Source organism: Poecilia reticulata, linkage group LG9 (assembly GCF_000633615.1).
Source record: "Poecilia reticulata strain Guanapo linkage group LG9, Guppy_female_1.0+MT, whole genome shotgun sequence".
In the NCBI taxonomy this organism is placed as follows: Eukaryota; Metazoa; Chordata; class Actinopteri; order Cyprinodontiformes; family Poeciliidae; genus Poecilia; species Poecilia reticulata.
In genome coordinates, this window is record NC_024339.1 from 24,331,158 (window position 1) to 24,349,346 (window position 18,189).

General features: G+C 37.7%; 1 protein-coding gene across 2 annotated transcripts in view; it reads right to left on the reverse strand.

The window, feature by feature from the left end:
• The window catches only part of edil3a (EGF-like repeats and discoidin I-like domains 3a), a 265,981-nt gene that overhangs the window by 87,781 nt on the left and 160,011 nt on the right, over positions 1–18,189 (reverse strand). For both annotated transcript variants that reach the window (XM_008418884.2, XM_008418883.2), the window contains one exon: positions 11,289–11,417. In XM_008418884.2, the coding sequence (XP_008417106.2) occupies positions 11,289–11,417 (129 nt within the window). The remainder of the gene's footprint in view (positions 1–11,288; positions 11,418–18,189) is intronic.

Sequence of the window (18,189 nt, forward strand, 5' to 3'; positions counted from 1 at the left end):
CAGTGTATTTATATCTCCATTCTGCCAAGTACTGCCAGATACAAGTGCTGCAACAACAAGCCAAACTACCCCGTGATACCACAATTATGCCAGATTACCAATATGTTAAAAATGAATCATGCTAACCCCACAAATGTGCTGAATTAAATTAGCCTGCCGTTACATTTTGAAACCACTGAGTTGAGTTGAAGGATTATCAAACCCCTCTGCTGATCAAAACTCCACTTGTTATAGCAGTTACCTGCAAACCCAACTAAAAACGGCTTAGCGGTATTGTGTAGTTCTTTTTGTAGTCTGTCATCTTGGCACATATGTTATTTTACCCAAAAGCGCATCTTGGGCCAATCCAACTGTTAGGAAATTAAGCTGATTTTGTGAAACATCAAGTTCTGACTCATAAACAAGGTGTGTTTGTGATGCTTATATCACACACACACATATACAGTTCATGTTGATCGTATATTGGGATGAAGTTAGTACAACATTTACATTTATAAAATCTTTAGCTATTCTATGTGGATGTGTGAGTGAGTAAAGGATTTTTCAAGAACAGCAAAATAGCAAAGCAGCACAAAGAAGCTGAAAAAGGTTAAGACACAAATACATTTTGTGTAAAAGACATAAACTAAATACTTAGTTTTCCCACACAGTAGGACTCTGAGATTAGCGATACACATTCTGAACAAATCAGAACAGAATGGGTGGCGAGATTAAACCAGTTTCTTTATCCAAAGGGCTGGTGTTTAGTTCGGCTGTGGAAGAAATTCATAACACAGCACCAACATTTATGAGATATTAAACTGTTTATGTATGATTCCACAATGTCTTTATTACACATGACTAAACATGAATTTCCCATGGGGATTTTATTTCACAGAGGAATAAGTCTTCAATTAAAACTTAAATTTTGTGAACATTCATTTGTTATCTCATAAGCCTAATGATTCTAACTTCAGCAAAGTTAGAATCATTAGGCTTATGGTTCTAAGCCTAATGATTTTTGTGGATGTAGCCTACAAACATCTATCTTCTGCCGCAATTGGTGTCTGGTTTTGGTCATCAATAACTACAAACAATTAATTAGGGAAATTACTATTAAAACTTGCAATTTAGATTACAAAATTACCAAGTGGGGGGACCATCTGATTATCAGGGAAATAATAGCCAAATAATTCAGTGTCAGTTGTCCAAATACCTTCCTGGCAAGGCTTATGTTTTAAAATAATAGTTGACAGCATAAATCCAGTACTGGTTTTCTTTGAACAGCAAGACAACGCGGTTCATTATCTTGCTGGAGACGCTTATCTTCAAAATACAAGAGCTTATTATAAAAATAATTCAACCTGAAAGTTAAGCACTTTAATCAGCAAACTTGTTATGCTAGTAACACTTACCTAACGACAGGAAAAGAATGATGAAACTTGCAAAACAGTAAAAATACAAAAAATAGGTAAGATAGAAATCAATAGAATGATGCAATGATGTCATAATTCACTATGAATTATAAATGCTGAGAAACCAGGCTCATTTACGAGACGTTTGCACCAACTGACACTTGGCATGTATTTCAAATACCATTTCATAATGCAAAGACAGAACTTTAAGAAATGAATTTTCTTGACAGAATCAGAAATTAATAACCATTTGGAAAACTGATTCTTAATCTATTCATCAGTTACCACAGTTATCAATAATTGTATCTTTTAAAATACCAGAATGGCAGGTTAAAGCACTGTACATAACATTAGTTAGCCATTTTCTATGGCTGACTGCACAAACAGGGAAAAGCTATAATGCTGTAGCTTTAGCCACATTTAGTCTACCTGCCATTAGCTTTAAGAAAATTAGACATTTTAGAACGTTATTGAGGCTATGTTATGTAGAAAGAAAAATATGCTGAGGCCTGTTCATTTGGAACAGCTCTAAGCATCAAATAATACCAAAATACCATGAAAATACATAATTAAAAAAACGTGAGCTGATCTTCCTAAGCTATTGTTTCTGCACAGACATCATTAGTTTAGAATCCGGGTGGCCTCAGCTCTGGTCTTGAACAAGGTGTAGCCCTTGGTCAGGGGTTTGTTTCCTACTAGAGCCTGGTGGTAAAAGCAGCCACTCAGCATCTCCTTCTCAGCTCAGGTCCAGCAAACCGACAGGGCATTTAGCAGCAGCTATGGAAGGTCAGCTTGGAAAGTTGGGGCATCCTCTTAGCTCTGGTTTGTGCAGCATCAGTGGTGTCTGGCTGGCAGGTGGCCAGTCTCGGTGAAACTGCATTTCTCAGCTCTCAAACGTCAGGTTGATTTCTCTTATACATCGGGGGGACAGGGGTTTGCAGCCAGTGTTGAGTTGCTGATAGCACCTTTGGGGAACCTCTAATTTCAAGCTTCCTTCTGCAGAATTTTGAATAAAATAAGAATCAAAGTTTTTTTTATTTCGGGTGGAAGTAGGTACCAGATACACAAACAGTAACCTGAATCGATGGATCCTGAGCTCCTGAACAAGAATCAGGCCTGCTCTAAGCCAGTGAGAAAAAGGGGAGCCTACACACTCAGTTCTCCCTGATGTCACCCTCACAAAAGACCAGTACTAGAGGAGATTCTCTCCTGATGCAGTGATGCTGTGAAAAGGGTATATTTGTCCTAGTCGCGGGGTTATAAGGTCCCCATGACATCATAGTTTCCTTCCTGAAACTCCTCCTCTTCCTGTTGAAAACTGAAAGTAGGTTCATCCAGTTCTCTGTGATATTAATAGTTTTCACGCCAGCCTCATGCAGTCAGTCTTTCATGGCTTGAGGCCCAACAGTTTATTTCTTGTGTAAGCTCGAAACATATTGTAAAAAGGACTCTTTGCTTCCAACAAATGACTTTAGTAAAACAACACTATCAAATGCTCCTGTCAGCCTCGGGGGCTCAGAAAACTGTCTATTACTCAGTCAAAGTGGATGAGAGCTCCCCTGTTAGCTTTTGTAAATGTTTGAATATACACAAAGTGCGCCCTCACAACCTCAACAATACTGAAACAAATGCATACCTCACTGACTTTTTTTTCTTCTTATCACAAATGCACAGAAACAACTTGGATATGTTTTCCTAGGTGACAAGCAATTTTTTTTTATATAGATATTTCTAGATGATTATAACCTGAATCCATCTTCATGACTGAAATGTATCTTATTGGGATTTTACAGAAAAACACCAAGCAATGCCAAATAATAAGAAACAAAGACATCAGGTTTTGATATGTTCAAAGAAAAAAATAGAAAACGTGTGTACATCGTAAAACTTTAATGGTAACTGCAGATAATTTTACCAACCCCACCTTTAGCTGGCTGGAGGTAGGCACCAGCCCCCCTGGCGACCCGGCAAAGATAAGCACATTGGATAATGGATGGATGCCTGGTTGGATATTTATTCTTACTGAAAGTAATGTTAACATACCGGGACTGTAATCAACGCTCCTTGCGTTTTGTTTTATCTTTGGAGAGATGCCTGATCTATCAGACAAACGTCTTGGTTGAATTGAAAAAAATAAATCAGTAAAATTCACTTTTAAGTGTTACTTTGTGTTGCTCTACCACATAAGATTCCCTCACAAATACATTGTTTGCAGTTTCAATATGACAAAAACCTGAAAAAAGTTTAGGAGATAAGAATGTTGCTGCAATTCCTACAGCAAAAACTATTCAATGCTGACATTTTGTTTCTTTTCTTACATACTTTCACACAATGCTTTATAAGGTAAGGTTATATTCTGCTCTGCATCTGTGTTTTTATTATTTTTGCACTCTGCAGTTTTAGAACCAGAAGGAAGACATAAAAGGGGATAATTAAGTTCCACTTACTGACTTCTCTGTGAGAAACATTGCATAAAGAGGAGCTACGCTGCTTCCAGAGTCATGAGTGGGCGATGCTTTGAAAAAATCAGAGAACAAATGTACAGCAGCTCAAACAACATGACTGATAGCTCCCAGCCATATTCATCTCTCCACATCGATCCACAAACACACTCACCGTCTCTCACAAAGACTGTTGATGTTTAACGTCTGTCAGTTCGGTTGCTCGCTTGTGGTCACTCCTTTGGATGTTTGCTGGGTCTCAGACCCTTCCCACAGACATTCATTTCCTCCTGTAAATACAGCTTTGTGGCCACAAACTGCGAGCAGTGGGTGGGCCTCGGGCTTATGAATGCAAAGTGGAGACGGCCCTGAAAATGTCCTGCATTCACTACACAGCTTGGCATCACACCAATATAAAAAGCAGGGAGAGCCCTGAGGCAAAGTGTTCGACCTCGATCTGAGGCAACCCCATGGCGCTGGGACACTTTTAGATCTGTGAGCAAAATCCCAGGCTCTTCAGCGCATCATCCAAACCGACACAGTGATGTATTCGCTTTATTGCTATGCCGTTACAACTTTTTAAATTAAAATATGACAAAAAAATATGTTAAGTATCTGACTACATTTGAGCAGAGACCAATTTATACTAAGTGAACAGACTTCAGCTAAAAAGTTATTCCTGCTAATTTATACACCAAAAACACGACTGCCATGGAGATTAGCATAATTGCAGCAAAACTTATCAACTCTTGTAACCCAGAGGCTGGTGAAATGAAACAAATTCATACCTGCAAGTGCAAACCTCAGGCACCATGAATAAACCAGTGCTTCTGTTTGTTCGGAGGACAGTTTAACTTTTCTCCATTAAAAAAAAGGACTTCACAGAGTTTGTCCTTAAACTTTTCTGCCGACTTAACTTATACGTAAATCTATCATAATCCATTAAGCTAAGCTTGCTCCAGGACTATAATGTTTTCGAAAACTTGAAGAGGAAATATCCTCTTAATCAGAATTTAGCATAACTGCTCGTATTATCCAGGCAATTTTGTGGATTTGAGCAAATGAGTAACTTTCCCTTGGGGCTATATACTAAATAGCGGCACCACTTTTAGAGGCTTCTCAGTGGAGATAAATAAGAACACCACAGTGCGGGCACAGCAGCAATTTGGAAGATTCAGTACTGAAAATACAGGAATTGTATAGGCCAAATGCTGAAAGTAGCAGGTTTTCCGCTTGCATGTCTTTAATCTGTTAAACTTTCACTAAAAAAGGTTTAATTTTATCATTACTGATGGCATGCAAACTTTTGTTATGTAAAGTTTCTTAAAAATCATTCAATGCACTTGATATAGTTTTAATATTTAGCCATGTCAAAACTCCAAATGTCAATACATGCATTTATGCGACAGATAAACACAGTCTTGCCAATCTGTGAAGTGGAAAGAAATTGTTAAAAAAACTTATTTGCAAATAAAAATTTAAATGGTGTGGTGAATTTGTATCCAGGAACATTTACTGTGAAACGTCCCCTTTTTTCTCTTCACATTTAAAAGATAGAGTGCAATGAGGATTATTCAGTAGGAATAGAGCTGTTGTGTGAAAGCCACTCAGATTTGTTAGAAAGAATCAATACATGTACTAGATTAATCTTCAGGTTCTGAATTTATTTCACCTTGACGTTTTCATCGGCACCGAAAGACAACAGGCTTTTTGTTACAGACAGAAACTATAAAAGGTCTGAATGAGGCTGCGTTATTAAACTCATTTTTCTGAATATTTTCATCTGAGAAATATATTTCAAGGATCATTTCTATAGGTCTCCTTGAAATATATGGTATAGATTCCTTTGTTTTTGTTTTGTAAGAGATGTTCTTTGTGTGTGTCCTTAGAAGTGATTTAGAGAATTGTTTGTTTACTGCACTGACGAACCTAACTTCATTTCTTAGGCGCACCAATACAAACTCTATTGTGGGTCTAAATGTTCAATCTCATCACATTCATCATCGCAGATGTACAGGCTCAGCCTTTTTTCTCTTCTTAAATCACTGTCCATAAAAGTAATACTGACTATAAACCGACTGTAAACAGGGAGCGCACAATTTGAAGCAGAATACAAACAAAATGGATAAAAAGACAAAGAACTTACTGAAAAAGTCCTTCAAGAAGCTGAAAGTTACAGTTAAATATCTCTCAAGGTAAGATGAATGAATGGATAAAATCAAAGAACATTAAAAATATAACTGGACATGTTTTAAAGGCTAAATACGCTATGAACATCTCATTTCATTATGCCCAAGTCAATTTTCTTATGAAGAATTATTTTGAACTAAGTGAAGTTATTCTTATGCAGTACTACAGGACGATCTGTCAGTGACAAGGAACACTTAAGAATTGCATTTTTGTGACATGTAAAGTGTTTGTACTTTATGCATTTTCAGCATTTCAACTAGAAATCCTTTTTTAAAACTTTTTTTTTACATTTATTCATCTACATCCACAAATAAATATATCTACAGCTTGATGTGCTGACAACACCGATGAGGTTGATCAGTACTGACTCCTGGTTCATCTGATGTCCCTTATAGCTTTGCACACATTATGTTTCAGGATGTAGAGCTGAATTTAGAGCTCCCAGCAGAATGACTGTAGCCACATTTTTCAGTTTTCTTCTGTATAGAGATCTGATGACAACTTATCTTCATTTTTTTTTCCTTTTATCATATGAAAGCCAAAGAAAAATAAAAGATATGTGTTGCTGTAATGTGAAAATATTAGAAAAATCTCAAGATTCGAATACCTTGACAAGGTTTTTCAGGCCTGCATCTGATTTTTAAAGGTCTGTGATATGCCATTAACACTGAAAAGCAACAGCAGTAGAAGAACAAGCACTTCATGCTTCATCGCGATCTTGGCTAGATTGACTAACAGAACTGCTTCACAGTGCGAGAAAAACCCCAAACACCTCAATCATGGAGAGAGGAAGTATAATCAGCAAACCCCAAAAATACTCCCTTTCCTCTGAGACTGCATCGTCCTGTTGCCTGCTAACAAAGTCTCTCTCCCTTCCTTCTTTGCAATCACAAAATGCTGTATATGTGCAGTTAGTGTGCAGCATCACCTCCTGTGATGCAGTGGCAGGTTTGAGAAGTGACTGTTTTTGGTGCTGAAACCCCCTTGGCTTTCTGTTGCAGGTAAAGGAAATGAGTGTTTCTGAAAGGGTTCCTACAAGCAGTGTTTTACTAATGTCAGATGTTTAAAGCTGTAGTAGGTAACTTTGATTAAATATACATATTACATGACTGTCAAAACTGTCACTATGTACTAACTATAAAAACTATATAAACTCCCTACTGCAGCTTTAAGGACTAAAATATGCATAGGTTTCAACACTTGGGTTTCAGTGTAGCCTTGGGTTCTAGGGTTGTGTATTCTTGTTTTATTAAAAAACAGTATACACAGAGAGACTTGGAGGGCAAAAGAGGGAATCAAATTTGCCAGAAAAGAAAATGGAGTCACCATTTTATTCCTTCTGTGAAGGTGTGACGTACACTAAGCACTTCGGTGATGCAGTGCTAAACAGGGCACAAGAAAACAAGCACACAGCAAGTCTTTATCGAGTCACTTTCTTTCTTCCAGCCTGATGAAAGTCAGTCCATAGTCTGCCCCAGCTGGACTGAATATCAGTTATGATTTCTCAATGCTTTCACATGAGAAATAAAACTGGAGCTGATTTTCCATGTGACAAAAATCCCTGTCCAAGCAACAGGACTAATCAGGCAGCATGATATCGACTGTCAATCCAGGATCAAATAGGGGGGCAAAGCTAAAAAGAAAGCACTTCACACATCCTACATTTAGCCTTAATCAATCTTGCTTGCTGGGCTGTTTCAAGGCACATTGATCGACAGCCAAGATGGAATCTGTTCAAAGAACTTGCTGGAGAAGAAAGGTTGGAGAAATATTGAGGAAGAAGGTGAGTAATTGTCTTCCATGAGCAGATTTAACCAGACTATTTCTGTTTTTTTGTTTTCTGCTTTTGTTTTCTGCTTTTAAGCTAAATGTTTTGAAAACAACCAAAACAAGTGTAAAATTTATCCGATGATTTATAGTAGGGATCACAAATAAACCAAAGGGAATCAGGCAAACCACATCACATCAATCCTGTTTATATCCATCAAAACATCAAACTGTTTCTTGTAGTAAGATGGGAGCACAAAAAAAAAAGAAAAAATTGCCTGGGAAAAACTACATCTCCAGCAGCTTACAAAGCATTTGCCCTTGACAGACTGAAAACGCGTCCCCGAAAAATGATCTGCAACCTCATGACGTCTGAGGCAATCAGTCCCAATCTTCACACTGTGACAGCTCATTACAGCGTTTGGCTACTCGCCCAATAACGGCACACTTGTTCTCTTGTCACCACGGGGACATGACGCCACGCCATTCGAAAGATAAATGACTTGGTGATAATCATGGCTCAAGCAGTGACACTAACTCGTTAACCCCGGTTTTCACAAGCATGATTGTAACTTTGACGATAATTTATAGCAAAAAGATTTGAAAATCCACACAATTCCGGATATTCTAGATCTCAGTCTGACTGAAAACCCATCATTATTGTTCCGCCTTGCAAGTGCCTGACTCTTCTTTATCTCTCTATACAGGTGCCTTCCAAATGCTATCAAACTTTCTGTCACATTACAACCAAATGCATGAACACAATTTTATTGAGCTTTCATGTAATGGACCAACTCAAAGTGGTGCATATTTATGAAGTGGAAGGATGAGTTTAGTTTTTTTTTATTTTACAAATGATACTCTGAAAAGTGTGCAGTGAATATGTATTCAGTCCCTTTTTACTTAGATACTCCTAAATAAAATTTCAGCGCCACCAAAGACCTTAAAACTAAATAACAAGAATAGTCATGCATCCATTCATTCTGCATGGTCTACCAGCACCAGACCATGCAGAGGCTGCTCACCTGTCTACGAGGACCACGATTCTTAATGCTGGCTCTCAGGACCCAATGCGTGTTTTGGGTGTTCCCCTGCTGCCACACACCTGATTTAAATGAATAGGGGATCAACAGGCTTCTGCAGCACTTGATGCCACGCTGAGGAGGCAACAGAATAACTCGAATCAGGTGAGCTGGAGCAAGGACACATCTAAAACATGAAGGGCAATGGATCTGAGGACAGGGACTGAGAGCCACTGTTCCAGGAGAAACAATAATTCTAATGCCCCGATAATTTATTGGTAGGAATTACCCTGACACAGATTTGGTTATTAAAGTTTTCAGGCACACTGGCTCTCATTTAACTGTAAAGACCATGAGGGAAATTGGCAGACATTAATGTGTGTTCAGCCCACATCAAATCAGTTTTTCATCACCCTTAGGGCTTAATAGGAAGCAATAAATGAATTATGATGCACTAGCCAATTTCCCACAGTTTGAGGTGTAAATAAAGACAATGACATGCAGCTTATACAGTGTCTCCTATTTTATATTTTGTCCCCTGAAATTGAATACGAAAGATAAATGTGATGTGAAAATACGTAACGACTAAGAACACTACTGTAAGAGACTGGTTCTCATTTTGCATTAACTATTCCAGCTGATGTTTTGAGAACCTCTTTCTCCCCTTATCTCTGTGCTTATTTCTCATATCCTATTAAACAAATAAGCACACATCTGAGCACAAAGTTTGCACCATGAAACCCTCAACCCACTGCACACTGTAAAAGTGCACCTGCAGGGAAAGACGACTGTGTTATTCAAACTTCTGTGATGCTCATCGAAGCACACAAGCAGATGGGGAAGCCAGAAAACCTGGCCTATTTACAAGACGGTGGCTTGTATCGCACATAGACACAGTCAAATACATGGTTTCAAAATTATACAATGCATTAATAATGTAAGCTCCATATTGCGTATTATATTTTGCGAGTAAGTTTGTTGATTATCCTTTGAGCTGAGGATTTTATTTCCTTACATAATATACATTTGCATTCCTATGCATGGTTTGCTTGTTCTTCCGCTGCATGTGGGAGTAAAGGATGGTTGGTCCTGTTTGTCATATGTGCCGGCCCTGTTACTGACTCATTGGTGACCCCTCCAGGGTGCATGTTGTCTCTCACCCACTGACTGCAGGAGATTAGCATTAACCTTTTCCCATGACCCTGAGTCGGCTTAAGCAAGTACACATAATGGATCAGTGGATGGAGTTGACACGTCTTTCATTTGTTGTTAAAATTTGTTTTGCAGCCTTTTTACAGAATTGAAGCTGCGAGAGTTGATGGAATGCAAAAACAACTTGTGATGGTTATTTCTTTAGAGAATAGTGAGGTTAAATTACACACAGTTGGAATCAAGTATTTGTAAAAAAATAAATAAATAAATAATTGAAGCCCATGTTTTTTTTTTTGTTTTTTTTACTTCACAATTATTATTCAACCAAATAACAACAAATGAAATTTAGCAATTAAAAATATGGGAAAGGCTCTACATGCTAAGGAGCTGAAAAGGATGAATCTATACAAGCAGAGATGCTTTTTTTTTGTCTACAAGTAATGTGGGGAAACTAATTACAGAATTAATTGTTGTCAAGCTTTCCAGCTGCCATCACCTCCATCAACTAGTGAATGTAACCCAGCACATCATCAAGCCACAGCTACCAAACCTGAACACACTCGGTAAACAATCAGACTACAGAAAAGAAGGGCAGCAGCATAAAATGGACATTATGTACTGAGGAAACCATCTGGTTCCATCTGGAAAATGATTCAACACAGTAAAATAAAGCAACAACAGACTGACAATCACCTTTTATTTATTTATGGCCTCCCACACACCAACCGTACCCAGTCTTTTACACACAAAAGACGTTAAAAAAAATAAAAACTGTGAGCACAGATGTATACATGAAACTGTGAAAAACATGAAGTGAAATAACTGTGTGATTACATAACCTTCGGCGAGCCTGACTAACTTTAGACAGTGTAGCTGCTATTAATAAGAATATCTTCCAAACTCAATTAACTTCACATCTGCTTTTTTTACATCAGAACATTTTGTTCTTGTAGTCAAAATATATTTTCAACAAGTTACTGAGGCACACATATTTTTTTTATTATAGTCCTAGCACTACTTCAAAAAATCCAACTTAGTCTGATTCTTAAAAAAAGAAAAGCGAGCTCAGCTTTTCAGCTTTCCTTTTTCTTAAACCAACCTCATGTTCTGCTAAGACTGACCTCTCAAAATTATCCACAGCACACGGTAATTCACTGTGTAGAAAAATCCGATCAAAAAGAAAAACTGCAATATATTTTCTGGTGCGCCTTGGTGCAGGGAAAGCAGAAGTTATCTGAATCTCTACGAACAAGCTGCTTTTCTTTATTCAATTGTTGATCATGCCAAATTGAGTTCAGATGTTAAAGATAGAACACACTCACTGTGCTGGCAGTGAACTCCACTAAAGCCTTGTGGACACTTGCACACGTAGCCGATGAACGTATCGCCTCTGTAAGTCTCGCTGATCTCACACGTTCCTCTGTTGTGGCAGGGGTTTGGGTGACAAGGACCTGTGCAGGAGCGGAAGAAAACGCAGACACGTAATGAGTTTCATTTATCACATTCTCATTTACTAAGTCTACAAAACCATACTGCAACTAGGTAATGTATTTACTCTGTCAGAGTGCATTGTGTTTCATTATGAGCTCCGCGCGAGAATAAAACGAGTAAAAATGCAGACGACCTCATCCAGACAGTAATTTAAGAGCCACATAAGAGAAAAGCACATAATATTTCATGAGCTTTGAAAACTCATTTAAAGTAAGTTTGTACACATAAATGTATTCAGAAAGACCCTGTAAGTTTACATGCAAGTAGAAAACGGGTTGGAAAAATATCCAACAGGTTAAGGATGGCTACAAAGGTTACTAAAAAATTCTGTTTGGTGTGAGAGTGGATGCTTGTATAAATTGCTTTTTATGGATCATAAAGGAATCCCAATTTTAGTAGTGCTTCACTGTTATAATTGTGAAAAAGAAGACAAAAATTATAGACCAAAGACAATTTTGACCACTTAGTTTGATGTTTCTTACCTATGTCATGTGCAACTGCAATGTAATATTTAACACCTGAGCTTTACTCATCCTCAGACTGCTTAGTCAAACCCAAAAATTCTATTTTACATGTATGCTACATGGAACTTACTTTTTGAAGTAAAAATAGAAAAAGAGAAATAATCCCTTTGAAAAACAGCCTAGTCAGCGGCTTAGTAGATTTATATCGGCAGCCATTTGCAATACGGCATTTATTGCACTTATCTGCAAGACAGAAACTATTCCCCTTCAATAAATAAAATCCACAAAGCCACTCAGGTGCCAAAAGGCTCTTCTGGGAACATCGGAACACAAAAAGCAAAATCCTCTTTGCAAATGAAGAGAATGTGCCACTATGTGCACACACTTCCCACCCACTTGTGTTCAGAAAATAAGGCCCTTCAGAGCAACCCCTTAATGTCATCACATAATACAATGGAATACCTTTTTGTACATTAGGTAATTGAACTGGGATGAAAGGGGGAGAGGCAGAAATATATAGGAGGGGATGGAAAACCCTTTGAGAGTTCCTTAAAACGTCTGGCAAAAGAACACAGGAGTGGTTTCAGGAAGAGTCTGTAAAAGTCCTGGAATGACCCAGTTAGGATCACAGTGCTGTAAAGCAGCCCCAGAAGGACCTGAAAATGAAAATGTGCTGATGCGTCAGATCAAAAAATGTCTTTCTTCAATAAAGAAGAGAAGAAAACTTCAAAGACTGGCCGTGCCGAGCTTGTGGCATCATTCTGGAAGAAGGGAACCGTTGCTGTCAAAATGGTTTTAGCCATTTAAGTTCAAACTTAATGACACATTTAAACATGAACATTTACAATTGAGATTAACCTTTCAAACATTTGAGTGGTCATGGAAATATCTTATGTCAGGATGCTTAGTCCTTTTCTTCCCATTGATTAGAAATACCAACAAAAACAAAATCTTTGACACCATACAATGCTTTGTAAAAATATTCACATTCCTCGAACTCCTTCACATTACGACCCCAAGCCTCCAATTTTAAGGATGTGACGTAATGGACTAACTGAGCTCAGTCTGTAATCATGTAGTGGAAGGAAAGGAACCCACGGATTTCTGTTTTTTAACAATATGTGGAATGCATTCAGTTCCCAGTCAACACATAGTGAAATCACCCTTTGCTCCATTTACATCTACAGAGTGGTTAATGCACATCTCTACCAGTTTTCCACAGCTACGCCATGAATATTGTAAGTTTGAAGTTTGCCCAACTAACCAGGTAGGATAGAGTGTCTGGGAACTTCAATGTCCAAGTCTTGGCACAGATTCTCAACTGAATTTAGGTCTGGATTTTGACTGGATTCACATTGTAGTTCTAACTATATGGTTGTTGTCCTGCTGAAAGTGAACAACTGCCCCCCAGGGTGCATCAATGGCCCATTCATTGCTCTATTGACACTTCACCATTCAATTTGATGAAAAGGTTGATTCTTATTACTTAACTGAATCCTAAACTGGTTGAAATTATCTCGTCTATCTTGTTTTGTTCCTGTATAGCCGAGGACAATCATGTAAAAGAGATTTTTGTTTTTATCTTTTTTTTAATTTTTTGTTCCATTTCAATGTTCTCTTCCTAATTAAACTAAAGCTACAAACAAAAAACAAACAAGCCAAAAAATAATAATACATTAAAGCTACACAATTCCAGCCTGCCTGCAGAAAAAAAGTGGCTGTTTATGTTTTACCTGGCCAAGTCCCTGGTCAGTACAGCTTGGCATACAAAAAAGCCGTTGTGATCCCTAATTTGCATGGGAATTCATGTTCATGGTAATTAGGTATATGCATACTGGTTGTGTACACACTGGCCCATTCATCACGACTATTGTTTTTTGCTTTATTATTCAGTTGCAGGGAACAATAGCAGGGCCGTGAATGCATAGCAAATCAGGAAAAAAAAGGAATATCTGAATACTTTTCTACTTGCGAGTTTTTTATCCTCCTCTCCTGAATCAACCAACAACCAAATATACAATTAAGCACATGACGGTGACATGGTCTGAGTTATTTTCTTCATAACTAAGGCTAGAAAAGCTTCTAAAGTCCATCTCTGAATGCTAGCAACAAATATATCTAAATATAAAAGGAAATTTACATGGGTTCATATGGTGGCCAATATTTAATTCAAAGCTGGTAAAATATGTGTTGACATAAAAATCAAAACAAGCCAGTATTTCTTTTCTCCCCACTGCATGTTTTTTGTTTTGTTTTCTGAAGTTCCCTTCTTTTTGTGCCTTTTCAGCTCTGCTTTTGAAAAGACATATGTCACTGGTGAAAAAAAAAATGCTTTGACAAGGCTGTTATTTCATTCTAAGTGATAAACAACAAAACGTCCCAAGGGTGAGACTATCGTGCTCTCTTAAGTTAGTGTGACAAATTAAAAGCCACAAGTGCAAAATTTGACAGTGTCACAAAAAAAAAGGGGGAGAAGTCTGAGCTGTCATCTGCTGAGCCATGGAAGCCGCGCGTCAACTTGAAAAAGTGTACAGTGTTGGTTGAAGATGTGCTCAGCAGAAAAAATGCATGAAAAAAACAAGCATCAAAGCCAGGCATATTGATTTTTTTCCACTGAAGCTATAAAGTAATCATTTACTTATACTAAGTTTTATCTAACTGCAGGCAATGTTTTGGAGCAGCCCAACCATAATGCTGACTTAGATTTGATTTAAAGATAAATAAAAAAAAAAAAAACATGGAGGGAGGTGAAGATGAGGGTGGAGGTGAGGAGGCTTTCCAACCTCAAAGGCTTAAAGCTCCTCACAAGGATAAATTGTCAAAACGCCAGAGAAAATATGCAAAGAAACCGTGGCAGCATTTAAAGAAATTGTTTAGCTGCTGCATTAGCAATAAGTATTGTCATTTTTTATTGTAGAAAGAGGCATACATATCTTTTAAGATATGATATTTTACAAAAGGTACATACAAACAAAGTGATTATTTCAAATGTAAACTTTTTTTTATTATTTATTTTATTATCTTTTAAGATATGTCTGTCTAAATTCCTATCAGAAACAAACTTCTTGATTGAATGAATTTGCAGGGGTATGAATATTTGTTTATTTAAGGATCCCCATTAGTCTCTACCACAATAGTGATTATTCTTCCTGCAGAGCGTAGCTGTAGCTAAAAGTGAGTGAGGGAAAACTAGGAAACAAACTGAAGCTGTTCTTATTTTGAACATTAGATAATTTACTCTGAACTGCTGATAAAAGCCCCCTAAGACCAATAGTAGCAGAAGAGTTTGAAGAGGAAGTACATTCCGAATACAACTCTAACCGAAAGGTATGGCCTATTGTCAAACATTTAGCAACTAAGCATTTCCTTAAACCACCCTTAAAACCTGTAAAAATGGACATGCTTTCAGTCACTACCTTGCAGCTCTGTTTGGCGAGCGCCACTCACACTGAGTGCAAACTGTTACGAAAGGCCAATGTGCACGAACAGGCGACGAGATCGGTCATGTTGCCTTGGAACAACAAGTCGTGCGAGTGCACTTCCAGGGTGACTTAGCCAGAGAGCCACAGGACAATTTAAAGATTAATAGAATAAAGATGTATAAGGCCAACACATGCATTGGGAAACATGCAAACTTGGAATATAAATGCTGCACGTCTGAATTTTGAACTTGTGAAGATCTCAGACATCACTGCAACACGCAATTATTTGCCTCCCGAAAATTTAAACACCTAAGTATGTGGAATATTTCGATATCCTTCCTTGATATCAATGATCCACAAACACGAAAAGCCATTATTGGCAAAACTGGAACGCTAGAAATGTATATTGCATGTTGTCAGCGGATGCTCCCTCCGCTCATGTATGTTGTATGATGAATGAATGTGAGATGCATGTCCAGAGGAACTATTAGAGGCTTTCCAGTGTGAATGTCAGCTGCTGCTGTGATATATGCACCAATGTTCACTCAAAGATTGATGGGATCCTGTGTCTTTTCAAGCGCCGGCTTTGTGATTTCTTTTCTGGCTGCAAAACAAAAGGCCAATCAATCAGCTGCAAAAACCTGACCAATGGTTAAACAGGGGAGAGCATTATCTGCTTCCTTTGAGGATCAATGAGGAGGACTTAACATTTTAAAGGTTAAGGTCGCATATGTAGCTTTACATCTTAGTTGAAAGCTGTCACAAACGTTTTTGCTGTAAATCTGACTGTACAAAAACTGCTGGTGTTGTTAGGGAGAAAACAGAATTACAGAGTCTTCTGTGGCTGCAAAAAAAATATGACAGACTAGCAGGTGGCGAACAAAGACTCCAAAAACAATTCATCAAAAAAATAAATGAATACAGTAATGTTGAAAAGCATTTGTTTCCAGTAGTTCAATAAAGAAAAGTTTGATGGTTTTTTAGTTTGATGGTTAAGACTTACAAATAATGAAAAAACTAAATTATATTTGTCAGATAATATTATTAAATAAGATAACATAACAGCATTTTTTTTTTACATAAATGTAGGCCTAATATAATCAGTGTTCATGTTCTGTATAAGATAAACACATAAGTACTTTTGCATTATTTACTGCCCATCTGTATTGTTCGGGCTGGATGGGCAGATAATAATGTGTGTTTCTTCCACATTTTTTCCTTTCACTCAATTTCACATGTGCAGACTAAGAAAAAACACACAGTAAATTTCTTGTGGAGAGAAACCATGCAGGCTACTTAACCGTCCTCCCTATGGTTGTACATGTTATACCCTTACATACTTTGAAATGATGAGTGTTAAATAATATTCAAATTTTACATTAGATACATAATGTGAATAGCTGTAAACCGTAGTCCTCAAAATAAGTAGACAAACATGTATGAAGTGTATATTTATGTTTAATAAATCTAATAAATATATGAGAACATCACATTTTAAAATAAATTGCTGCAATATATAAATTGTTTAGTAATATTCTAATGTATTAAGACCCGCATGTGCTGTTGGCTAGTTTTATTCTCAAAAAAAGGACACAAGGTTGGATTTCACAGAGGAAAAACACTTGAAAATAAGACTTAATCCCAACCAAGAGGAGTAAATATTATTCAGAACAGAGCTGCCCTGAATAATACTTCACTCCTCTAGATTGAAAATGTGTTACTTCAACAAGATTTAGCAGCCAGAACTGAAGAGTCTCACTGAAAGCATAACTGAATATGAAACTCTGCTCCGGATTTAACTTGATTTTTTCCCCATCTTACAAAGTGCTGAGTTAATAGTGGTAAGCCAGCCTATCAAAAAATCTTGTAAACCTTTCATAAAATCTTTATTTAAAGGACACACACACACATGAAGTCCCCCACTCTCACACACACACACACACGCACACACACAGATTTCACCTGTCTCATGAGTGTGAACCTTTGCATGTAAGATCCTCTGATCTGACTGTGCACTCATCAACATCACATAGAAATCTAACATGGCCTAATTGTGTCAAATCTATTTTAACCCAGCTTCTTTATTCTGTGATGGCTTCATTGGTTCACAGGTTTCCTGGTGAATGCACCCATCCTGCACCTCCTCTGATGAAAGTTGGCACCGTACCACCAATATTACATCAAGGCTCTCAGCGTGTGCCACCCCACGCTTATGCTTTTAGAGAGTTCCTGGCCTCCCATTCACAGGCTCCTTTCCCAATCTACCATTTTAACCCATCAGCATTTCACAGCGTCAAACAAAAAACACTCAGAGGTGACGGTGGTAAGAATTTCGCAGAAACTAAATTGTTTGGAATATGTCAAAAGAAAATACCCAAAAGGAGGGGTCATGCTGGGGATCATCCGGCAGTCGAGGAGGATCGAAAGGCAAGCAAGAGTTGGAAAATGCCATGGAAATGTCAAAGCCATACCCAGCTAGCCCCCAAGGGTCTCCTTAATAACAAAAAAGTCCAATTTTGAGTTGGGGTTTTGTCTAACAGAAAATACAGAGAACCCTACGCCCTGAAATAAGATTGATGTGTGCAATCAAAGGATCTGATTATGCAGATTACAAATATATCGGTCGTGGAAGAGGTCCTGATTTGCTTAATTCCTCAAAACCGTCAACAGCAATTTGGCCTTTCATGTCAATCTGCCCTATTTTCTCCAACAGTTGAGTTCCAGGTCAGTGGGCATAAAATTAAAACCACCACTGCTCCCAACAAACTCCTGAAGTGTTTACATTCCTGCTATTGTTTGCAGAGTTTTACAGATATTCAGAGCACAATTAACAATTAGGATATATA